The 26,438-nt window shown below is 36.1% G+C and overlaps 1 protein-coding gene and 1 long non-coding RNA gene across 2 annotated transcripts; both read right to left on the bottom strand.

Moving 5' to 3' along the window:
* Positions 1-12,433: 12,433 nt before the first annotated feature.
* Positions 12,434-19,271, bottom strand: LOC149679529 (uncharacterized). Its single transcript, XM_089835327.1, has 6 exons — positions 18,305-19,271; positions 18,060-18,224; positions 17,826-17,994; positions 16,331-16,545; positions 15,964-16,271; positions 12,434-15,908 (listed from the first exon to the last, which is right to left on the bottom strand). The coding sequence occupies exons 2-6, from the start codon at positions 18,069-18,071 to the stop codon at positions 15,707-15,709; spliced, it is 906 nt and encodes a 301-aa protein (XP_089691453.1). The 5' UTR covers positions 18,072-18,224; positions 18,305-19,271; the 3' UTR covers positions 12,434-15,706.
* An 868-nt stretch (positions 19,272-20,139) lies between these two features.
* LOC149679530 (uncharacterized) lies at positions 20,140-20,629 on the bottom strand. The gene is made up of 3 exons (XR_016365923.1): positions 20,470-20,629; positions 20,358-20,406; positions 20,140-20,256 (listed from the first exon to the last, which is right to left on the bottom strand). It is a non-coding gene; the product is annotated as an uncharacterized LOC149679530 (long non-coding RNA).
* Positions 20,630-26,438: the final 5,809 nt, after the last annotated feature.

The following is a 26,438-nucleotide window of genomic DNA, read 5'->3' on the forward strand; positions in this document are numbered from 1 at the left end:
ATAAATCACTTGATTTTATACTTCACCCTCCCTTTAACAGGGTAATTTGTACCTTTATTACGAAGTTCAATTATTTTTAAACATTGTTGATGAAATAATTGCTTACGTTCGGCGCATAAGAGCGAGGCGTTTTCCCAGAATGTTTCAAAGCTGTCTTGGGCCATTTTCTTAGCAACTTTCTTGGTGGACACCGATTTGTATTTGTTGGTTACGATGGAGTGAATGACGAACAAAATTGACAGAAGGACCAAAGTTAACACCAGTAAAATCAGCACCTGAATGAAAGAAGAACGAAATTCAATGAATTGCCAATCAAGTATATTGTTATTGAAAAACATTTTACTTCGGTGTCCATATTTAAGAAGGACCAAGAATTGGACGTGACTATCACTTTAGGGATGGACACGATAATCAGCTCGCTTATTCCGACGGGCGGAGACGGAGTGAAATGGTGCAATCGAGTACGGAAAAATGAGCTTGGCTCTAACCACGCCATAACATGAGATTTCTAAAATCGTTGTAAGCGTTTATTACTTTGAACTCCGGTTCCTAATCAGAGTGTTTTAGCGGTAAAATCGCATACCTTGAAAAAATTTGGCGTTTCATAAAAGCCATCCATTTCAATATCGTTCCCTTCGAAATCCAGCCTAAATGTCGTCGAGAAAATTTAATTGCAACATAATGTTAACATTGGCTTATAACAGTCCGTAAGCTGAGATTCGTTTCTGCTAGTTTTTTAACATTGCGTAGTAAATGTTCAAATGAGCCTTTGATATAAAACAATAAAGTTGGTGGGTGTGGACAGTGGCGTAGCCAGAGGGGGGGCGGAGGGGCGGCCCGCCCCGGGCATCACGGTGAAAGGGGCATCATTCTACCGTTTTCTACGGTCCGTAGAATGATGCCCCCTTCGCCGTGATGCCCTAAACTGCGAAAACCATTTCAGTTTTTCACGCGACAACGTCTAGACTTTAGACAACTAGACGACCCAAGGGCTGGGCTCGTAATAGTAGCCACATCGTACCGTACTTAACAGGCGTACAAAATATTTTAGTGAATAACCCCTCGATGCGCTACCTTTAACTGTTTTAAAAGTATTACTTTTTTACTTCTGTAATAATTATAATAGTGTTAAAACGAAATACCCAATAAAAGAAGTAATGCAAATCAGAGTGAAAAGCCCCTCGATGCCCTAGCAAGAAATTAAAACCCTTAATTCTTACTTCAATAAATTTACTTACGTTAAAATTGTATTATCTGGGCCCCAAGCTTGTACTTTCTTTTCAAACTATTCTCGATTTGTGGAGAAATAAACGTAACTTCTAAGAATAAACACCACCGTATGACCATTCTAAATATATACTTGCTTTTGCTTTTTAAAAATTACCCTCGATTTCTTTGAATTTTGAAATAGAGGAGCGGGATGAAAGCGTGAAACACTTTTTGTCGACGGGTGACAGGAATTTAAAAGGGAGTTTTAAACCGTCCATTTAAATTAGGGCAATACCATAATCTTCTCTCTCTCGCTTGAAATATATCGAGTAAATGTAAAACGCAATTCACAATGCTTAACTTTACCAGTACCAGAAGTGAGATGAGACCAGAAGTACTGAGCTAACCAAATTCTTCACTCGGCGAAAGTGAATATTCTTGATAACACAAGAACGGTTGGCCCTCTAGTAGCGGTTTCTGAATTTTCCCTCCAAAACGTGAGACGCTCGCGGTGGTAGACGGTCGAACTAGATTCAAGGAGCCAGCCGCGTAAGTGTTCGGCCGCTTTAGGTTGAGGGGAAGGGGATAGGAAATGTTTTTGGAACTCGACCAATTTTTTTCTCAGTAGTGTAGGCGCGTGGGAAGCGGCATAAAATACTCAAATTTGTTCACTAGTGCCAGGATCTACTATCAATGCTAGAGCCCTTGACTTCTAGTCTCATCTCACTTCTGCTAGTACAAATAAATCCAATGATTAAACTTACCACTATAATTCTCTTCCTTTTAAAATACACGAATGAAAAATATCACCTCACCCCAATTCTCTCCCATTCACTCTCCCTACATTACGAACGAAAAATTTTATACTGCCTACGGCAGTTCTCTTTCACGACGCCACTGCCGCCAACAACAGGCCGGGTCAAACTAAGACCCACATTGTAGATGTTCATCATACGATGTGGCTAACAATGGTATTACCAAGAATGGATTTAAGTATAGCACAAAAGATATTTTGTCCGGGACAAATTGTCCCCGTCCTAGCATACTTGGTTGAGAAGATTCGTCTGCTAATATATATACTCGCCCTGGTAACCGCTAATATTAGCAGGCGAATCTTCTCAATCAAGTATGCGAGGATGGTACCAGAGGCTAAATTTATGGCCCTATGTTCTTATTAGATTAAATCCTTGCTTGGTTTTACCATTCTCTGGAAAAAATGCACGCTTCGTTTGTGATAGAGCCAGTATAATTTCCTAGAACGTATGAGAGACGAACTGTACTGATTCACTGAACGCACGCGAGATGCGTGTTTCGCCACAGTCCCCGTTCGCGGTGTAGCTGGCGTGTTGCCAATGTTAGAAAGTGGACTTTCCCACTTACATTTTCCACATTTCCCACACCGCCTTTTTAGCCCCGCCCCCAGCTAAAATATGGAAGTAAAGTTATAGTCATATTTATATGGACTATTTTTTCCTACTAAGTTTAATATGGAATATCACTACGCATGGCTTAGACAATATGTATAAATGCGCCAAAACGCTATAAAGCTTTACAATTCTCCAAATATGCTTCTTTTTTTCAGTGCCAAACCAAGAAGGAATATACTATAAGAAGGCTTAAATTAGCGTCCAGTGCTCGCGTGATGGTTGACAATCCCCCTTCCTGGGTGGAGGGAGTGGAAATGGAGGCGGAACTTAATATTTTATCTTACTCTAAGTTTCTCCCATCTATCTCTTTTAGCTTTTCGTTAAACCTTGGTTAGGTTTTTGGAACTCTTGAAATCATATGTATAGTACACTTGATCCGATTTAGAAATAATTATAGAACGATTTCCACGTAGAATTACATATTCAACTGCATTAAGTTAGGTCCAAAGTCTTGAACTAGCTTGTTAATGGCAATTAAAAACAACTGGGGTACCGTTTCAGCACCGCGAGCAGCCTCCATTTTCTGTTTACTTTGCTCGAGGTTTTTTCTCTAGTCGGAATTCGTCATTCGCGTCTGTATGACCTATCCCCACGGGATCCAATGGGAAAGCGCAGAGCAATGACGGACCTGAAATGGGTGGGGCTTACTTGTCCACTGACACCGGCGTAAGAGTAGAAGCGTAAAATCTCGCAACTTATGCCTTCTTATAGTATATTCCTTCTTGGCCAAACATAAAGTAACCGAATTTCTTTCAAATTGTCGCTTGAAATTATTTAACTGAGCAAAATTTTCGAAAATGCACTAATTTTAACTGCACAGTCTGCACTATTAACCCTTTAACAGGAAAATTCCCACATTTGACCGATTTTGGAATAAAATTACCATTTTCCCACAGAGCCTAAAACCATACCAAAATTTTCCACGATGTGGGATATTTCCCACATATTGGCAACAATAGCTGCGGACGCGGCGGGAACTTTCGAGAAAACAAAATTTGTGTCATTCATTCACGGTTTGATCGACTATCAAGGGGTTATGGATGGGGGCATCAACATACGCAACCGCCCTGGGCATCAAAAACCCTGGCTACGCCACTGGGTGTGGGGGTGCGAATAGTTGGTTTTGACTTTTTTGGAGATCCCCATTAGAAAGAAAACTCAATTACTTGCCACGATTAATCTATTCAAAATTAGCTTAATTTGTTTAAAGAACAATCCATCTCCATGTGATTGAAAGACCAGTACTAGAAATTACCAAAAAATAGTTTAGCCATATTTTCTGGGTTACTTTTCTGCTCTCGAATATTCTATAGATATTCAAAAACGAATCCTTAAAAATCTGAATTTATACCAAGAAGAAATGTACCTATAAGAAGGCTTAAATTCGCAGACTTAGACTGCTACTCTTACGATGGTGTGAGGGTACAAGAAAGACCAACCCCATTTATGTCCGTCATAACCCCAAAAACCGGAGTAAAGAGAAAAGATTTTAATTTGAAATGCTTTCCAATAAATCGGCTTCGATACAGCCGTCCATCAAATTAACCCTAAACTTGAGGGTTTCCGCAATCTCACCGCGATGAATTCTTTGACGATGCCAATCTTATTTCTTTCCCAATACTTCCAAGAGCCGGAAGACGATCTTTTCTAAACAAGGGTGCAGACAACTTGTTTTAACTCATAGGTTAGAAATAACGCAGTTCCTTGTGCAATTCTTTCACATTACGAGCTCTAAGGTGTGCTCGTTTTTCGTGTGTCCGGGGCCACACACACACACACACCCAGGTCTGGTGACATAAAAACACCTAGCAAAATTTGGATTTTCCAAAATTTCGCAATCCTATTTGCTCGAAGGAGACGAGGACGAGGTATTGGGCATTTAGTCTAATTAATAATCGAATTGAATTTCAACTTTGAATTTTACCTCATGTTGAGGAATCGTTTTAAATATTCTGCCATGAACTTCATCTGGTCCGGGAGATGCATCGTATCCTGATGAAAATTTAAAGTTTAATTGTCATCAAAATGCAATCTTAATTCCGAGACACTGAAGTCAGCTCACCTCAAAATACGTAGTTTTCGAACAATTAATAGTTGTCTCTTGGGTGTACCTTTAATAATAATTTAATCATCAAATGAAAGATAAAGTTTAGGATTAGATAATTCAAGTAGGGCCTACCTGTATTTAAAATAACGATCATTTCCGACAAATTCAATTTCGTTTAATGCCATTTTGTAGTTCACTTAACTCCTAGAATGGTCAATTAGAATACTTCCAAAACTGTGAAGAGTTGCTGAGAGATTTTTTTGCGTTTCTTCAGTAACAGAGTGAGACAAGTTAACAGTGCTTGCTTTGAAGCAAGAAAAATCTCGGACGTTCAAAAATATTTACTAAACGGTAACATAATAAAAAGCTCAAGTGTAAATATTTTTTATTTCCTAGTAACCTGTCAGTATTCTAAGGCATGAGTTTTGGCAAGAAGGAATTTACTATAAGAAGACATAAGTAGCGAGATTTTACGCCTCTACTCTTACGCGTACAAGTAAGTTCCACCCCTTTTCATGTCCGTCATTGCTCTGCGCATTTCCATTGGATCCCGTGGGAATAGGTCATACAGACGCGAATGACGTATTCCGACTAGAGAAAAAATACCTCTAGAAAAGAAAACAGAAAATGGAGGCTGCCAGCGGTGCTGAAACGGTTCGCGAATGGTTTTTAATTACCATTAACAAGTTAGTTAACTTGATTGATTTTGAATATCGTATAGTTCTTTAATTGTTTCTAAATCGAATCAAGTGCGTATGTGATTTCGTGAGTTCAAAAAACGAAACCAAGGCTTAACGAAAAGGTAAAAGAGATAGATGGTGGAAATCAAAGAGTATGATAAAAGATTAAGTCCCGCCTCCGTTTCTGCAAAATGAAGGGGGATTGTTGGCTATCGAAACGCGAGCACCGGACGCTTTTTAGGCCTTATAGTAAATTCATTCTTGGTTTAGGCTAGTTTACTATAATTGGCAGTGGCGGCGCCAGGATATTCTTTGGTGTAGGCTAAAGGTTTTTCACAAATATGGGCCCCCATAATTATTGTTAAGAAAATTTAAGAATTCATTGTTTAAATTGTTTGTGAGTATTTATTATCGTAACTCAAAGCCGGTAACTACGATGACGACAAAATTGTTGATACCCACAATTTTGGGACCGTCCACAAACGCTGACCCCCGCCCCTCCAGATCACGCTTTTGTCACGATTCTCAGATCCCTCCCCCTAAAAACCACGTCACATTTTAGGCCCCCTCTAACGAAATGTTATCTGTCTTTATTTACAAATTTAATTTGATCAATTTGAAAAGAGACCCTTTTTCTTGAGTGATATGACGTTCCCCTCAGAAATATTTTGGTCGGCTTGAAATTCAAAAGTTCTCTTCTGTTTAGCCTCTGATTTAGCTTCAGAACTTTAATGTCTGGTTGTGCTTTTTTTGTAAGCTTCAAAACATTTTACATAAAGCTTAGTTAAAGGGGCAAACTTTATAGGTTTCGACATTGATGGACAAAAACCTTAGTCTAATCGATCATGATATTCAGATTTCAAAAGCGTGCGAAAGAAACGAAACCATTTCAATCCGAAAGGGGATCCGACTCACCCTAGCTAATGCTAGTGGCGAATAAACAGTTACATTAGAGAGTTTAAGCTGAAACTACGCTTACTCTATATTTAGCAGTCCTTAAGGCCCGTTTTCCATCAAACCTTTCAAGAAGCTTTTGCTTCAAAAACTGAAGAAAAACACTAAAGCGAAATCAGAACCCGTTTTCAAACGCGCTGTTTTGGGTGCTTTTCTATCAGATTAGCGTGAAATAATCGAAAAGCTGATATCCTACATGGGTAGATATTTGCTTTCGCTTTTATCCTAAAAAGCACTTGGCCAGGTAGTCAAGTGGTTACGTTATTTCTCTCGACTAATAGAGTAGTGGCACTCCATGTTAATTTCTCATAGAGCGTAACAAAGCCAAGGCAGGCAGGTGCCATTACTTTATAGATCATCAGTATTTTCTAGCGTCATATTTATTGCGATTTTTTCGAGAGCCGCGGGTTTTAATAATAATAATAGTAATAATAACAATAGCTTTATTTCATGGATATTCCTAACAGTTTACAACTGGTTTGCGTAGGAGTCCGTTTTAAGTTAAAAATGTTAATTAAAATTAAACAATATCTTTGACATATTCCAGGCTCTTTGTTTTAAAAACAGATATTGAATTAATTCTTTTTATGTCGTGTGGAATATAGTTCCATAATTTTATTCCCCTGCTTTTAACGGAATAGAAGAATCTGGATTTTGAAACATAGTCTTTATGTACTCGGGACACTTATTGTTAAAAACCTTTTGCATAAAAATAGCTAAATGCAATGTATGGAGTTGGTTAAGTGTTAATCTCACGTGCATTTAATTACATTCAACTACACAACAGGCCTCCTACTGACTTCGTATCAAAATTAATGTTAAATCTGACACCACCACCCCATTTGTCACGGACCGTCACAAATTTCCAAACCCCCTCCCCCCAATAAGAGTGTGACGTAGTTTATTTACGATCCCTTAGACATGTTTATTTTAACGTGAAATTTTTCACATCCTTTTTGTCAGTAGAAACAATGGGCTTTAATAATTTCCCTTCTCAACGAGAGTGGGGCCAAAATATTTTACATTAAAATTCAGGGCGTCGCTGGGCCCCTAACGGCGTTTATGGGCCCCCAAAGTGAAACGAAAAGTAGGCTAGCCGCTATAGCCTGTGTCGCCTACCCCTGGCGCCGCCACTGATAATTGGGCGTAATCGAAGCTTTTGAATTGATAAGTTGCATATGAATGTTATAAACTTTCAAGGTCTATTCATTAAGGTTATGTCAAAAAACTATCCTCTTACTTGGAAGTTTCTCAAATCTGGTACAGAATTATAAGAAAATTTGATACGGCCCTTTTATTTCAATTTTTTATTCTAGAGCACAATCATAGAAAATAAATTTATTTTCTATGGCACAATTACCCCTTACGGACATTGGGTAACGCGTCTTTACGCACCCCGTGAACTGCGCTTTCTGTTAACCACTCTCTACTTTCTTAAACTAAACCGTGTGTTTATAAGTATAAAGGAGCAATATAAAGAAATCATGAAGCTTGACTCAATTACAGAAATTAAATGAAATTCCGTAATTATTTTTTAGCGGCGACATAACCCGGAGAATATGATCAATAACTAACATTAGAAGAGTTAGTCACGCAAAAGGGGAAGCCTTCACATGAGCAGTTCCCTTATGAGCGGATTTCATAATAGCGGTCCTCATAACAACAGTTCTCTAAATAGCGGTTCCCGAAATGGCAGTTTACCCATTACAGCAATTGCCGATAAAGCGGTTCTCGTAAACGCGGCGTACCGTTACAGCAGTCCTCTAAAGAGCGAAAAAACAGAAATGCGAAAAACCATAGTTGTTTATTATGGTGTAAGCTTGCCCTGCTGTGTTATATGAACTCAAAAAGAACTAGGTCAGATATGGATAATTTGGTTAGGTTAAAGTTGATTATTTCAACTAAATAGTATTAGGTCAGGTTAGGTTAGGTTTTGTTTCGTTTGGTTAGACTTAGGTTTGTAATATTTTGGAAATGGTGTAACAATGTTATACGCCTTTTCCAAAAAAATAATGTTTACAATTATGTAGTTCCGAAATAAAATAACCTTTCTCGATTTATAATGTGCCTTTTCCAAAATATTACTGTTTACAATTATCTTCTTCCGAAATAAAATAACCTATTTCGAATTTTAATATATGCCTTTCTCAAATTATTGTAAACTGATAACAGCCTGAAGAATAGTACAATACTTAAATGTACTTTTAAAAAATCATAAACACGATACGTTAGTAGGTCACATTACTGATTAAATGATCACAGAAAAAGGTAGTTTTTGAAACCAACGAATACAACTGTATTGTTAAGAAATGCTCAAAACTCAACACAAACACTGCTATTTCCCAAAACAGTAGCCGCTATTTCTAAAACAGCAGTTTTGAAAAATTCCGCTGTTTTTTTGGAATCGTGGTTGCTATTTCGAGAACTGCTCTATAGTTTAACAAGGAAAAAAATGGGTTTTCTGCGAGAATTTTTACCCTTTCTGAGGTTGAATTCTACTATAGTTAGCCTCATTTAAAGATAATTACCTAGGTTCTACAATAAAAGTTAGTTTAACTTAAGGTACTTATAGTTAATGGCAAATAAGGGACCTGCTTTTGTTTAATAAGCGTTTCTTAAAAGACGTTTTGAAGAAATTTCGTTATCAGATACCAAAACTTAGTCTTTCGTCTTAGTTATGTGAATATGTAATTTATTGTTTGTAAATTATCAAAAAGGTTTCCAAATTTTCGCGCCCAAAGTCAAAAATTTTTAGCAAAGTAATTTACTACGGAGTCCAGTTTTCCCTCAATTTCCCATTAAAAGAACCTGAACAAGGTATTAAGTGCTAGCAATTTAACCTGATTTAATAGACTATTTAGACTACAGAAAATAAATTACCATAGGTTACCGACAGGCGACAGAACGGTAATATTCGAGGGGTCGGTCTTTAATGAAACCCCCTACGCTACCCGCGAAATCCAACTTATCAGAAATTCGGAAATAAATCAAACGTATCTATTCTGATTTGGAAATCCCATAAAAAATACGAAACCGGTAAAAGAACCGCAAAGTAAAAAAAAATCACAAAATCAGTTTGATTTAAATCACTGATTTAAATCATGATTTAAATCAAATGATTTTTTTAAAAAAATCATTTGATTAAAATCAAGAATATATTTTTATTTTTTAAAAATGTTTTCTAAGATTCCAAAAAGTAGTTTAAGAAACTCGAGAAGAAACTTAACTAGAAAAGACCTAAAATAAATAAAAAAAAAATCATGGTTTTGGTATATTTCAATGTAGGTTTTTCCCAAGACTCCAGTTTGTCTTGCTGGAAAGGCTAGGAAATTAATTAGCGGTCAAGCTAGTCTTTTTATACAAGCATTTGAATAGTAACAATATCAAATAGCTGCTTAAATGTCATGATTATTTTGCTTTTGGTTAATTTTGACTCAAAAGTTTTCATGTTGGTAATTTACTATCTATTAGTTCAAAAAAAATCAAAAAAATCAAATAAATCAATTTAAATCAAAAAAATCCGATTTAAATAAAAAAAATTATTTTTTTTTTATTTTTTTTGAAAAAATCAAAAAAATCAACAACCCTGATTGAAATATCGCAAAACCCGTCGGAAAATTTCAAAATTTGACGAAATCCATTGGATTTTATCGAATTCTGAATTAAACAAAGTCCGACGAAATCAAATAAAGTCCGACGAAATCAAATAAAGTCCAACGAAATCCGAAGTAATCAAATTGGATTTCGAAATACCGTACACTTTTTCCAAAACGTCCGACCCTAGGTAATATTACATTTCCCACAATTTTAATCTATAATTTACCAGATAACTCAACGGTAACTTACAGGTAATTTATCGGGTAGTTGATCATCAATTTATAGGTAATTAACCCGGTAAATTACCGGTTTTAGCCTCTTTTCTAATCCAAAAGCGATAATCATTGAGCAGAATTATAAGAAAATTTGGTACTGGCCTTTCATTCCAATTTTTTAATCCGGATTTTCTTTAGTTGTAAGTCACTGTTTTGCGTAACGCGACTAACGCATCCCGTGATCTGCGCTTTCTGTTAACCACTCTCCACTTTCATAAATTATGTATAATGTTGCAATATAAACAAAAAACAAAGCTTGACTTAATTATATAACCTAAATAGAGTTACATATTTTTTTTACAGCGGCAAATTAAACCCGGAGAATCTGATCAATAATTTTGCTACCCAACATTAGAAGAGTTAGTCACTAGAAAGTTTAACAAGGGAAAAAAATCGGTTTTCTATGAGAATATTTACCCTTTCTGAGGTTGAATTCTATACTATAGTTAACCTCATATTACAAAACATATAAAGATCGTTACGTTTGGTTGGTTTTTCAGTAAAAGTTTCTTTAGCTTAAGGTAATTGTTCTCATAATACTTGTTAAAATGGCGTGCAGAATAATAGACTCTCTTTATTTAATATTCTTTTAATCGTTTCTTACAAAACTTTGCGAAGAAAATTCGATATCAGAAAACAAAACTTATTAACGTTTGTGTGCTTCAATTTATAGTTTTATGAAACTTTTTGGCCTTTGCTTATTTATACCTATTTTTGCTATATAAAACAAAAATTAAAAATACCTACAAAATTTTTCTGTCTGCCCAAAACCAAAGACGCTCATTTTAGCTTCCATTAGTGTAACATTAATATCCTCATGGGCACCTACCGTCCTTATTCATGAACAGTATGACTGTAAGGATTTATGAAATGATTCAAATTATCCAAGTTATTCTCAAAATTTCAAAAATTTACTTTATAGGGGTGTGCGGGTAGTGATTATTGGATTTTGAATCGGGTACGAGAAAACAAATATTGCTTGTCGGGTATCCGAGGGTAAGGGTGTGCCCAAACTGTTTCCGGGTTGTCGGATACAAGTAGAGTATTAAGTTAGAAGAAATACCGATCGGGTAAAATCAAGAACGGATTCATGCTCATAAGAACATAGGGCACGAGATATTCTGTCCCCGTCCTAGCATACTTGGTGTAGGTTCGCGTCACTTCATTCCGCCATCTATGACGGTCTGCAGCAACTATATAGATTATAGAAATGTACGCTTTTAGACACGTGACATAAATATTAGCAGACGAATCTTCTCAACCAAGTATGCGAGGATGGTACCAGAGGATAAAGCTATTGCCCTATGTTCTTATCAGCATGAATCCGTTCTTGGTAAAATGATTACAATGGACATCTGTCAAGTAGAGAAAGTTAGACAAGGCCATGTAAATAGTATTCACTGGATGTTTTTTGAATACTTCCAAGTTGTGCATGATTTTTCCCGGTTTTCTATTACTTTTTTTTTCGTTTCTGTTTATTTTAGAAAGGTCCATCCTTCAGCACGGAAAAATACTTTGAGCAGGTACTATTGTTTAATCACGTTGGATTGAAGATTATGATTTCAACATTAAATTTGGTATTGGGATGAAATAAGTGCGCAGACGGGTCCTGCAAAAACCGCTGATCAAAGGTTTGATCAAATAAAATTAACATTGACGCTTGGAATCACAAGTATTATGTGTCTTAAAGGAAAATTTGTACTGGGCGGAGGAGGGTGCCACGCCCACTTTGTCCTTTGTCCTCCCTCCTTAACTGAGTAAGCCAAGGAAATCACAAAATTTCAAATTTTTATATATTCAAGAAGAAATAATTTCGTCTAGGTGTTTATAACTTAATATGAACTTAAAATTTCTTAATAATATGAATTTCAATTCCTAAATTGTTTCTTATTTTTCACACTTGGTGCTTAATTGTGGGGGAGCTATTTTGGTACGTTACGTTAATATCAGTGTTCTGGACTGAAACAAAATACTTTGATGACTTGAACGAACGCCCTTAATTGAGTTTAATTCTGTTAATTGTGGCGTGTTAATTTGGCTTTAACTTACACTGAGCCTTCATGATAACTGGAATAATTGAATCAGATTTTAGTTCAAACTTAGTAGCAAGCTAACATAATTAAACAAAAACTCGCAGATAAGTATTGAGCTTTATTGAATATTGATTACATCGATGGAGAAAATTGGAGGCTATGTTTTCAAAATTGAAAAGGTGACCTTTTATAATGAATTCAAGAGGGGCACGCTCGATTTGTTTTGTTAATTTCGGCCAATCATCGATGGACTTTTTTGGGTATTTGTGAAAGTATGGCGCCAGTCTCGAGCCTGCCGCTCCCTCATATTTCCTAAGAACTTGATAGAAGCAGAGAGAATTTATAATAGGGAGTAGAAACTGAGGAATATTATGTAGCTCAAAAATCACGTGATCAACAAAACTGGCCAGGTCTATTTCCAGTACTATTTTTTGTGGCCCCTCCCTCTAGGGTGGGTCTAGAATGTTGCGGGAGGGTCTAGGGGAGATGGACACTAGCTTTTTAGGGAAAGGGAAACATCTGACAACAGTCGCACTCGAAATCGCGAACTCTTATTGGGTAATTGTACAACCAACAGTGATTGAGGGTAAACTTTAAAATTAAAGGAGAGTCAATTGACCGGAAATTTATCTGGCCAGTTTTAACGTCGCAGCCTACTTGTTTGAGCTGTATTTAGTATTGTGTAGGCCGGTCACCGAGTAATTACGACTTGATTAGTTATAATAAGTTTATTTATTCATCGTCAAACCGAGACTGACTGGAGTAAGATAACAGATTTACTTATATAGGTCTTACGTTATCTATTATGCTGATTATCTATTTTAGGCCTATCTCTTTTTATCTTAGTCTATTTTAGGCCTATCACTTTTTATCTACATGTTATACTATAACATCCTTCCTTTACACCTTTAAAAATTTTGTTGAATGTTTAAAATTATATGTTTAAAATTATACATCATGCAATTCTAAAAATTTAGCACTGTCAAGGGCAAGAGCTTCACTCCCTATTATAAATTCTCTCTGATAGACGCATCTGTTTCTACAGTAGGGGTGGTGACGTCCAATTCAGAACACTTTTTTAAAATTACATAATATAGCGTATTTTTGGCAATTGCAGATATTATTTGTGTTTGTAGACTTGTAGATCGAACCTTTGCGCATATTTTAAGCCCCTTTTCATCTTTCTAATGTAATTATTAAGTGAGAAAATAGGTTTTTCCCAAACTTTGTAGTTACGTCGTATTCGGAACAATTGCATCTAATTCGGAACTAGGGTGGTTTTAATTCGGAACAGGGTGGTTTTAATTCGGAACAGGGGGGTTTTAATTGGTAAAGGGTGGTTTTAATTGGTAAAGGGTGGTTTTAATTGGTAAAGGGTGGTTTTAATTCGGTACACAGGCTAAGAAAACAGAAAACTCACTTTTAATGAGGTTAATAAATATAAATCTTTATTTTGAAAAAACAATGCACTAAAAATGGTTTAAAAGAACGAGTTAAAAAGGCAATCATCACAGCGGTGTTGGCTAATGTTATACAGTCTTTAAAAGTTTGGTCTTGTACTTAACGATGTTCACGATTACCATAATTATAGGTTAGGATGAGATTAGTACAAGTAATCAAGAGGGCAAGCGGTGTATTGTTCATCGTTCCGAATTAGACGTAATGGACATATTTTTTGATTAGGAATTGTGAGTGAAATATCTTTTCTACCATATTCCCAAGGGTCATAAATTGTAGCTAAGGAGTGGTACTTTCGTTTGAAATCAGGTGAGTGAGCGTACCTTTCCTCAGTCGTTCTCGAAACCTTATTTGCTGAGGCCATGGCAGTGACATTCCCTAAAATTTCCATTAATTTAATATGCTTAATTTGGGTACTCTGCTAATTATTGTCGTATCTTCTCGGGATGTTTTCCTACAATCTCGGAATGATTTTTAATAGATTCGCGATGAATCATTGATATTTTAGGCCTTGTTTTCTCCGAATTGAAGCCCCCAAAACAAATTTAAGCCGATTTTTAAAAAAGTGTTCCGAATTAGACGTCACCACCCTATATATTTTCTTTTCTTAATAATTATTGGGTTAAAGTTTAATTGTGTGTTTTTATGAACAATATATTTTTCTCGAATTTTATACTTAAGAATATTCGAGGCCTATTTTTAACTAGAATTTTAAGGTAAGGTACTTTTAATTTTACTAGAAATATTAGAGTAATTCTAGTTAAATTTTAGATTTTAAAGAACGCTTTGTGTAATTATTTAAAAGTGGATTTACAATTTTGTTATATTACACTATATTTATGCTCATTAAAGGGTTAGTGTCAAAATAGTTATATTACAATATAAATATTTATGTTCAAAAAGGGTTAGTGCCAAAATAGTTATATTACACTGTAAATATTTATGTAGTGTCAAAGTAGTTATTGTACACAATATATTTTTTTCTTGTTCCATAAAGGGGTAGTGTCAAAATAGTTATACAATAAATTTTATGTATAAAAATGTTGCGATGATTTGAATCTACGTTTGATAACAGGTTTTACACTTAATCTAATTGAAAATATTGTTAGTACAAAATTCATGAGCCGGGAAAATTTTACCTAAACTACAGTTGTAACAATTTTATCCATAGTACAATTTTTTGCCTACATGAATATGCCAGAAATAACCGAAAATTAACCATAAGTGACATTTCGCAACAAAAAGTATGTCATTAAAGGAGAAGGGTCTGTTTCTGAGTGCAACATCATTTCCACCAAAGCAATGTTTTTGTCAAACACTGTCGTAGAAGCGACCATTATTAAGGCGCCAAGGAGAATACGGTTTAGAGTTTCCTGGAACTTTCGCATTCTGTTTCCATGTAAATCCCGTTGGGAGAAACCTTCCCAAAGGGAAGCATTTAGCATTGGGTTTATTTGAAATGTTATACTCATTGTGATTATGTTACTTATGATCTACGTAAATTCTCCTAACTCATGATCGTTAGATCAAACGCAACACAGAAGGAAAGGTAGCAACACCTAGTCTTGGCAATGAAAAATAGAAAATGCTGTGGATAACCCGACCTCTAGCCAAAACAAAAATGTATCAATATAGATTTGTAACAATGACGTCGAGATTGTTACAAATTTACATGTGTTTGTTGAATTTTGTTTGTGCTCATCATTCTTCATCTAGTCAATGATTTATCAACACTGTTTTATCTGTGCATATTCCTAGACATTTTAAACTCTACCTGAATATCCGTGTTTTGCGACTGATAATTTTACTAAAATATTATTATGATATTGTTTAGTGACAGTTAATCAAATTCATATCTTAATTGTTTAATTATCACGAATATCACCTATATGTCAAAGTGTGGTTTCAAAATGACGTAACATTCAGTGATTTCGTTTGTTAAGTACAGTTCGAAGAAAAATCAATGTGTATCTTGTTTAGGGAATTCCATTTCACGTTCTAATCTAATAGTCAGCGTTTTAGGGAGTTAGTAGAAGAATATTTCGGTAAAGACAACGGCTACTGTTCCTGACAACAGCATGAGCAGAAAGTAGAAAGGAACGCTGACACTACTGAGGTACAAGGCTTCAGTGCTTTGAAATGGTCTCTTCCAAGTCAATTGATCAATATAGTAATCTGTGGCAAGGTCCTGATACTTCAAAACTTTCTTTTCGAACGTCGGCTCCACCCTGCAAATAAAAGAGACGTTAGGCTGTTAAACGTTACATGATTTTTTTTACTGACATCAGTTGGGCGTTCAATTGTGGTATGCTTCTGATCCAAGAGGTGTTGAAAATGAAGTGTTCGTAGTTGAATTTAAGAACTTGTTGCGAAAAGTAAAATCCTCCTTTTCTCACGAAGAACTCTTTCACAGAGGGTTCATGCCGGAAATCTTTCAGAAATGTAATGATCAAGTCTGCATCTATGATCAGAGCTTTTTTACCAGTAAAAATTGGAATGTACGAAGCAATCAACCCATCTTGGAAGAAATCGACCAGTTTCTCCTCATCGAATGCGTCCAGCCATTTCTTTGCAACTGGATCCAGAGCCACCTGAAACGAACCAAAAACGTCAGAAAAATAGAGGACTTAACACGACAGAAATTATTCACCAAATCTTGAAAACTTTTGAAACTTCCTTCGGTTATGAATGCAGGCTCAATTCCCGATTTGATCAAGTCCGAGAGAGTGTCGATGCAGTTGTAGCTTTCCGTCGAGAAGTCCGTACGCAGGTAACAACCCAAGAAGAACAGAATGAAAGTCACTCCGATAAGCCACGACGAAGCGAGCAGACGACAAGTAATGTGCGGCAAAATGGTGGGAATTGCTTCAAATCATAATTACCATATTCGCTTTAAGTCTGATTAAAGTGTCGGCTATTTATCGTAATTAATGGGTTAATTGTATCTGCTATACGAAGGTACATTATTTTTAGCCACATCGTAGTATACGATAGGTTCTTATAGTTTGATCCTAGCCGTAGTAGTAGTTGTAGTAGTAGTGGCCGGGGTTGTCGTTTTCGTTATCATTAGATTTTAGCTTAAAAGGAACCTCAACCCACCAATAGGGGTAACTGACCTCGGTTAGAGATAATATTTTAATTAAAATTAGGGTTGTAAGTCGGAAAATTTTCCGCGGAAAATGACCGAGCAATATTTTTCCGGAAAATTTTCCGTATTTTTCCGCTACCGGTTTCTCAAATATTTAAAATTTTTCCAATTGCCTTTCTTTTCAAAACATTCATTATTTTGTTTTCGGTGAATTCGGAGTGGAAAAAATTGTCCAAGGGCACAGTCTAGTGACCCCTATTTTCTATAGCAAAAGCTCACTCATTGGCTATCGCTTGCATGCATAGGGTTACTGTTTGCTCTTATGACGGAAGAAGGCGTTAGAGAGTCAGAGACCTAACCGTTAAGAGCAGTCTGGGAAATAGCACACTTCCTCTGGTCCAAAACCAGTTTATAAATTGCTTGGACTAGTTTTTTAATTCAAAAAGTGGGGGTTATTGGTCCTCGGGACCAGTTTATTAATTACAAAACTATAGAAGAACAAAGGTTGGGACCAGTCCGGAGACCAGTTTAATATTTCGGACACTAGGGGGTCACTGGTCCCAAGGACTACTTTAAAAATTAACCTTATTTCCAGGACTGGTTAAGAGACCCAAGTGAAACTAAAAGTTATCAGGCATAAAGGATAGTGATCGTCTTTAAAAGTTGATAAATTGACTCAAAGCTCACTTAATTGCTAGTTTTATATTTTTCCGATTAGCGGAAAATTTTCCGCGTTTTATTTTTCCGGAAAATTTACAACCCTAATTAAAATCGAACCCGTGGCGCTCGCGCAGAAGTATGACACTCTACCACTGTACCATAGAGACTCGAAAAGAAGTTCGAATTTTCATCTTTTAGTCTATCGCTTAAGTGTCGGGGATAGGGGGAGTACCTCTCTATCTGTGGGGTCGGACACTTCTGAATTTTTTTATTTTAGGGTTCCCGAATTTTTTTTCTTTTTATTTATGTGCTAATTAAATAGATAACGTTGTGGCTTGTATTATTGCCCAGCCCTTGGGTCAAATTGTTAAATATTAGGGATGACGTAATCGCTCACATTCGGAGCACAAGAGCGTGGCGTTTTCCCAGACATTTTCCAGGGTTTCTTGGGCCATTTTCTTGACAAATTTCTTGGGGGGCACCGATTTATAATTTTTGGTTACGATGGAGTGAATGACGCGCAAAATTGACAGAAGGAGCAAGGTTAACACGATCAAAATCAGCACCTGGACAAACAAAGAACGAAACTCAATAAATTGTATTAAATTGTTTGTAATTGAGCAAAAGTTACTTCGGTGTTCATGTTTAAGAAGGACCAGAAAGTGGACGTGACTGTCAATTGGGGGGTGGACACGATAATCAGCTTGCTTATTCCAACGGGCGGAGACGGATTGAAATGGTCCAATCGAGTACGGAAAGATGAGCTTGACCATGTCGTCGCGGCAATATGAGATTTCTAAACCGGCGAAAGGGTTAATTACTTTGTAATTCGGTTCTTAATCAGTGTGTTTCAATAATAGCTATAGAATCGCTTACCTTGTAAAAATTTGGTACCTTGTATAATTCATCGAATTCATCTAAATCAATGTAGTTTCCTTCGAAATCCAGCCTAAAAGGTATCGATAATGTTTTATTAGATTGTAATCTATCTATATCTATATAAATCAAAGTCCTGACTGACTGACTGACTGACTGACAGACTGACTGATAATCAACGCCCAGCCCAAACCGCTTGCCCTAGAAGGCTGAAAATTTGCAGGAACGTTACTCATAAGTAGTAGGCGCGTACTAAGAAATATTTTTCCAATCCGCCGCCATCTTAAAAAATGGCGCCCAGAAATGTAAAAAATCTTCTCTATGCAATTACGTACGCGCGTTTCAACCGATTTCACAAATATTTAGGACACTGGTTTGCTTTAACCTTAAGACGGGCTTAATGGTCTTTCGGGTTCGAGTTTTCGCCATCTTTTAAAATGGCGCCCAGAAATGTAAGAAAATATTCTCTATGCAATAAAGTCCGCGCGTTTCAACCTATTTCACAAATATTTAGTACAATGGTTTCCTTTAACCTATAGAGACGGGCTGAATGGTATTTTGGGTTCAATTTGTTGCCATCTTTTTAAATGGCGTCCAAAAACTTAAAAACCCTTCTTTATGGAATAATGTCCGCGTGAAAAGTAATAAAAAGTATCCCGACGGGCTGACGGACTGTGCCGAGTGCCTTCGCTCCTAGGGTGCTAAAAAAATATTAGTCATCAGTAAAATCTACACATTCTTTATATCATTTTAGATGAAAGTTCTTATTACACGCGAGCGACGCCGCGGGTAACGGCTAGTATCTATATAAATCGAAGTCCTGACTGACTGACTGATAATCACCACCCAACCCTAACCGCTTGCCCTAGAAGGCTGAAAATTTGCAGCAACGTTACTCATAAGTAGTAGGCGCGTACTAAGAAACAGTTTGCCAATCCGCCGCCATCTTAATAAATGGCGTCCAGAAATGTAAAAAATCTTCTCTATGCAACAAAGTCCGCGTGTTTCAACCGATTTCACAAATATTTAGTACATTGGTTTCCTTTAACCTATAGACGGGCCGAATGGTCTTTGGGTTCGATTTGTTGCCATCTTTTTAAATGGCAGCCTGAAATTTAAAAACCCTTCTTTATGGAATAATGTCCGCGTGAAAAGTAATAAAAAATGTCCCGACGGGCTGACGGGCAACGCCGAGTGCCTTCGCACCTAGGGTGCTACAAAAATATCAGTCGAATCAGTAAAATCTACCCATTCTTTATATCATTTTGATGGAAATTCTTATTACACGCGAGCGACGCCGCGGGTAACAGCTAGTAAGGTAGCATTTGTTAAAATTGAAACTGTGTAATTTTTATCACAAGGGAATAATCAACATTTTTCTCGTAATTTTCAATCTGTCAGAATTTGCATCTGCCACGAATTTATATTGAGTTTCTTATCTAAATTAAAACATTTAAATCCGTTTTCTTATTTTTAACTCTTTCCACCAAAATGCCTGCTAAGATCTTCGTCTCTTTATTGGCCGAGTAGCTCATCACGGGCGCAATAAACGTCAAATCCAAAAACTGTAGTTTCGTGCCTTTTGTAGAAAATTTGTCGCTTTATGTTGCTTTAAAAAACTATAGGCAAAAAATTTTCAGTTTAGGGACTTATCTTTGTTTGTGAATTTTAGATATATTTTAATAGAAAAAAAGATTAGTTTTTCCTCTATAATTGTAACAATTTTAAAGGTTAATTTGTTAAAAAACATAGTTGAAGTCGAAGCATTTGTAACAGAAAATACCTTGGAGGATATAGGCTAGCCTAGAGTATTAAGTAATTCTTACTCAATCGGTTAAATTAATAGTCGAAACAAATGAAAAGTTTGAAATTTACTTTATGTTGAGGAATCGTTTTAAATATTCTGTCTTGAACTTTAACGATTCCATTAAATCGGCAAAAAACGTCCATTGCTGACAAGAAATGAAAGTTTAATTGTCATCAAGAGAGTAATATTTATTCCGAAACACTGAAGACTCGCTTCAGAAACGCCACCGAATTTTGATAAACTCACCCTAGGAATATCAGGTGTTGAACAATTAATAGTTGTCTCATTCGCGTACCTTTAATATTAAATTTATTTCAAAATTAACGAAAAAAAGAGGATTTGAAAATTTTATTTCTACCTGTATTTGAAATATCGATCATATCCAACAAATTCAATTTCATTCAATACCATTTTGAGGTCCACTTAAATCCTAAGATGGATAATCCGAAACCTTCAAATTCTTGAAAGCGTTGCTGAGAGAAATTTTTCTTCAGTAACGGAATGAGACTGGATCGTAGTGTTTGCTTTAGAACAAAATCATGTCTCTGATGTTAAACAAGACTGTTACATAATTAAAGCAAATGTGTAATTTTTATAATGCCTTTTATTTCGTGGTAAATTGTCTTTATTATAAATACATGGGTTGAAGGTAGTTTACTATAATTGGGCACAATTGAAGGTAGTTTACTATAATTGGGCACAATTGAAGCTAGTTTACTATAATTGGGCACAATTGAAGCTAGTTTACTATAATTGGGCACAATTGAAGCTAGTTTACTATAATTGGGCACAATTGAAGCTAGTTTACTATAATTGGGCACAATTGAAGCTAGTTTACTATAATTGGGCACAATTGAAGCTAGTTTACTATAATTGGGCGCAATAGAAGCTAGTTTACTATAATTGGGCACAATTGAAGCTAGTTTACTATAATTGGGCACAATTGAAGCTAGTTTACTATAATTGGGCGCAATACACTCTAAGAAATTGGGGTGTGCTTTAACACCTTTAAAAGTAGTTTATATGGGTCCAAATTTGACACCGTTACAGGTGTTCATTTACACCCCTGAAAGTGTTTAATAACACTTATTTGAGCAATTGGTGGAAAAGAGAAGAATAAAATGGTGCAACAGAGGTGTAGTTTAACACCTTTTTAACTCTTATATCGCACTGAAAGTGAATTTTTACTCTTATATTAGTGTTGTGCAACTCCTTAAAGGGTGCGGCATGGCACCTTTCAGAGTGTCGCTTCGCACCTTTAAGAGTGTCGCGTAACACCTTTAAGAGTGTCGCGTAACACCTTTAAGAGTTGGAGATTTATTGGTAGGATAATAGTAGAAATTCTAGTACTTTTCCTAGACTTAAGAGCAAAACCGATGACGTAAAAAACACTATAGCTACATTTTGACCACTCATGAGGCATAACTCAAATATCGAGTATGGTTTTCCTGTTTAATTAAATTTTGATTACCCGCCATTCCGCAGTATTATTAGCAATTAGTGCTATATTCATAGCAGGGTCCCATCTTTAGAGAACTTCATCACCTATAGGGAGGAAAGTTCTCACATGCAGAACTAAAGCTCTTTAAGCGAGGGTTGTTGCATATAAAGTCATTTTTACGGGTTTATTAACTTCTGAAAAAGGCAGAAAGTTTTTAATTTGTACAAATGCATAGGGTATTAAATTAGTTTTGGAGGCTATTATATTCAAGCAGTAGATATAGACGTTCTTGTTAAATTTAATAATCTCTTTTCACTAAGAGTTTTTCGAGCACCAGAAACGCGTTTAATCTAATTTGCACTACAGATTTTACCAAAAAAAAAACCATTTTGTACTCGAATTTTTCTCAAAATAATGATAAAACATGTCACAAAAGCAAGTGCCCCACTTTGGCTTCTCAAGCTGGCCCAGTGTTGGGCACATTTATTTCGATATATCTTTTTACCTATCAAAATATTTTTGTTTTCGCCCCTATCAATTTTTTACCTATCAAAATATTTTGGATTTCGCCCCTATCAATTTTTTACCTATCAAAATATTTTGGATTTCGCACCTATCAATTTTTTACCTATCAAAATATTTTGGATTTCGCACCTATCAATTTTTTACCTATCAAAATATTTTGGATTTTGCACCTATCAATTTTTTACCTATCAAGGATAGGTTTTTACAAGTTCCCGTGATGAAATAGATAACAGAAATAAGGAGAAGGAGCTTAGTTACTAACTTACTACCGCGAAATTTCCGATTAATTTTATGTGTAATTTCTTTTGACTGATCACTAGAATAAATAAACCGATTCGCGGAAACAATCCAATGAATCTGCAGGCTAGCTTCGGAGGGAGAAATACCGCGAAAAGGGACAGCTTCAAAATAACTGAGGAGTTACAGCCTTTCATTTCTTCGGCATATTGTCCATCGCTTGAAACTTTCGTTCACACCGGGAGGGTGGGAACCGTCGGACCGTGGGAGGGGTGGCGAGAGTTAGCAGATTCCGGGTTAGAGCCCTGAGACCTAACCGAGGCTCTTTTTTTTCAGGCGCATGCGCGATTTTTTTCTCCGGACCGTCGGCCGCTAAAATTTACTCTCGCGTGAGTCGCGACGGCGCGAGTCGTTAGGCTTAGAAATTTGAAACTTGGTTTTCTCTTTCTCTAACGTCAGTGATGACGTACTTGCGCACCGCTGATGCGTAGTAGCTACTAGTCGGCCTCGGGTAGATCTCTCTCCAGACCTACCGGGAAGAGGGAAGGAAGGAATTCACTAAAATTTTATTAAATATATTAGAAATATCATTTTTGCTTTCAAATATTTTTAATAGGTAGCGATACCTATCAAATTTAAATCAAATTAAATTTTCTTAAAAACTAATGAATCAGGAAAAGTATCAAAAAAATTCCTTAGGAATCGGAACTTTCAAACTCAATTTTTCAAGCCTATCATTTATAGGCTGATCTATCACCATCAAAATCGGTCAAATGATAGGTAGATTTTTTTCCAACTATCAAATAAAGTATCAGATTCAAAAAAGATATGATAGTGCCCATCACTGAGCTGGCCCTACTGTGAGGCCAGTACCAAACCTAGTCTCGTTTTTTAAGAGTATCGCTTAACACCTGTAAGAGTGTCGCCCAACACGTTTAGCATAGTTTTATGAAAGTACAACACCGCCAGATTACCAATTTCTTTGTTAATTTTATTTAAAGGATAAAACTGTTTTCTTTCATGAATATCATCTTTAAAAAAGATTTAACAATTACGTTTTTCAATAATTTTTTACTGTTTGTATTGACTTTAATATTAAAACATTAATGAAAATGAAAGACCTTATTTAAGAAACCCGGAGTATTATAATTTTTCAGGTTTAATTTCGAACGGTGTTTTAATAGTGTTATTTTACACCGAATTTACACTTTAAATTGACCCCTAAAAAGTCAAGGTAATAAAACTCTCTTGTGGGTGTTTTTACGGTGTTTACACCGTTTTAACACGTTTTTAACACTTCCATTTCTTAGAGTGTAGAAGCTAGTTTACTATAATTGGGCGCGATTAAAGCTTTTGATTTGATAGGTTGCACATGAATATTACAAATATTCAATGTTTATTCAATAAGGTCAAAAAACAAGCCTCTTACCTGAGAGTTTCTCAAATCTGTAAACGATAATTATTGAACAGAATTATAAAACAATTTTGTACTGCCCTTTCATTACAATTTTTAAATCGGGTATTTCCTGAGTTGAAACGTGCATTACCCCATAGACACATTGGGTAGCGCGTTTTAATGCACCCCAAGAACGCAGTTTTCTGTTAACCACTCTCTGCTTTCCTGAAATACAGCGGATCTAAAAGTATAATGGCACTATTAAAAGAAATCAAAAAGTTTGACACAATTCTAGAAGTTAAATGGAGTTTTATACCTATTCTTAAGCGGCGACGCAAACCCGGAAAATCTGATGAAATTTTTTCCTACCAACATTAGAAGAGTTGGACACGCGAGAGTTTAACATGGAACAAATCTGGTTCATAAGAGAATTTATAGCCTTTCTAAGATTGAATTCTATTATAGTTAACCTCATTTAAGGACCATTCCGTTGGTTTTTTTTTGGTAAAAGTTAGTTTAACTTAAGGTAACTATTCTCGTAATTATTGTTAAAACGACAGACTTGCTTTTTGTTTAATAGTCGTTTAAGCGTTTCTTACAAAACTTTGCGAAGAAAATTCGATATCAGAAACCAAAACTTTCTTCGTTCACGTGCTTCAATTAATTTAGGTTTTTGGGAAAGTTCTGCATGTTTCAAATTTAAATGTACCACCATTTTGGTCACAACACGTTAATAGCCCTGAAACCATTTCGAACTTGACACGAGTAATAGCACAAAAAATATTTGTACCCGGGTAGTTTCGGGCAAATTGCAAAGTCAATTGGATTTGGAACCGGGTTCGGGTAATTAATAATTTGCTTGGCGGGTATCGAGAAAGGGTACCAGTAAGTAAGTCTTGGCTGAAAAATGGTTCTCGGGTACCAGTAGAGTATTAAAAGTTAGACGGAATACACTGGGAAGTTTCTCAAATATAAGTGATCTCGATTGAACAGAATTATAAGAAAATTTGATACTGGCCTTTCATTACAATTTTTTATTCGAGTATTTCTTGAGTTGAAAAGCGCAATTTCCCCATACCGACACTGGGTAACCAGTCTTTACGCACCTCGTGAACTGTGCTTTCTGCTAACCAATATCTGATTTCTAAAACTACAGTTAAAGAAATCATGAAGCTTGACGCAATTATTGAAGTTAAAATGGAGCTCTATACTTATTCTTTAGCGGCGAATTAAACCCGCCGAATCTGATAAATAGTTTTGCTAACCAACATTAGAAGAGTTGGACACGCTATGGAAAAAATTGGGTTTCTACGAGAATGTTTACCCTTTCCGAGATTGAATTCGATTATAGTTAACCTCAAATTATATACCATTTAAAGACCATTACCTCATTTTTTCAGTAAAAGTTACTTTAACTTAATATTATTATTCTCGTAATTATGGTTAAAACGGCGTAATATAATAGACTTACTTTTATTTAATGATCTTTTAAGCGTTTGCTACAAAACTTTCCGAAGAAAATTCAATACTAGAAACAAAAACATACTTCGTTCGTTCGCGTGCTAAAATTTAAGGTTCTAGGAAACTTTCTGGCCGTTTCTTATTTAAATATACTTTTTCTTTTAAAATAGTTAATTATTTTCAGCCCAAAACCTATGAAGCAAAAACAGATTATCGCCTCAGATAGGCCAACAGCAAAAACCGATCAACGCCTCGTCTAGCCCAACAGCAAAAACCGATCAACGTCCCTTAGTCATTCGGTTATCTAATGTTTGAAAACTTATATTGTTTGACGTTTAAGTGTTATTCGACGTTGAAGTGTTATTCTATAAGGGAGGCTGGCCGTCATTTTCAAGATGGTCCCCGATTGGAAAAAACATTTTATGAACGTTGCTGAGTCAGTCAGCCTGGACTTTTATTTACAAAGGTCACAAAGGTTAAATTTTCCCTGACTGAGATAAACCAGAAATTACGCACTCACCTGTAAGTGTTAATTGTTCAACATTATAAGTATAAAGCGCAAAAAAACAGCCAACAGCATAAAACACATCATCGCCTCATATAGGCCAACGGTAAAAAGCAGATCATCGTCTCAGATAGGCCAATAACAAAAACAGATCATCGCCTCAGATAGACCAACAGCAAAAACAGATCATCACCTTAGATTGGCTAACACCATAAAACAGATAATCGCCTCAGACTGGCCAATAGCAAAAACAGATTAACGCCTCAGATAGGCTAAGAGCAAAAATTAAAAACAGATCATCGCCTCAGATAAGCCAAAAGCAAAAACAGCTCAACGTCTCAGGATTTTGAAAATCTCAATTTACCATGCTCCATTTGATCATCCCAACAAACCCAAAACTGAGACATTCCTTAGGTAGCAAGACCATTAAGAACTTGGACCCCTATTCCCATTCTGACAGCGGATGGACACTAAAACCATCTAACAATTCTTGGGTCTTTCTTTTTTTCCTTAGGAAAAGGTTTAGTTTTGCTTTTTTCCCACTGTTGTCCATTTACTGGGAAATTCTGAAAGACGGTTTGGGAAGAAAAAGCGACTTTGGTCTTGTAGACATCTATCGGTGAACTCCCATAGAGTGGGCAGAAAAGTAGAGACAGGGTGAGGTGGGCGAAGAGATTGTGTGGGAGGGGACGGTTTCAGTCTAGGATGCGGACACATTACCGAGATGGCTCTTCGATTGTTACACAACCCCTAAGTCGATAT

Source organism: Phalangium opilio, unplaced genomic scaffold, assembly GCF_054372755.1.
Source record: "Phalangium opilio isolate 3A_F unplaced genomic scaffold, DU_Popi_V2 ptg000041l_1, whole genome shotgun sequence".
NCBI classification, from domain to species: Eukaryota; Metazoa; Arthropoda; class Arachnida; order Opiliones; family Phalangiidae; genus Phalangium; species Phalangium opilio.

Excerpts from the sequence above, each read along its gene's own strand:
- LOC149679529 (XM_089835327.1), bottom strand. Across the intron at positions 16,546-17,825 it reads CACGCTCTTGTGCTCCGAAT|CAATTCCCACCATTTTGCCG; the intron begins GTGAGCGATTAC and ends TATGATTTGAAG. Across the intron at positions 16,272-16,330 it reads TCAAAAGTTTTCAAGATTTG|GTGGCTCTGGATCCAGTTGC; the intron begins GTGAATAATTTC and ends GGTTCGTTTCAG.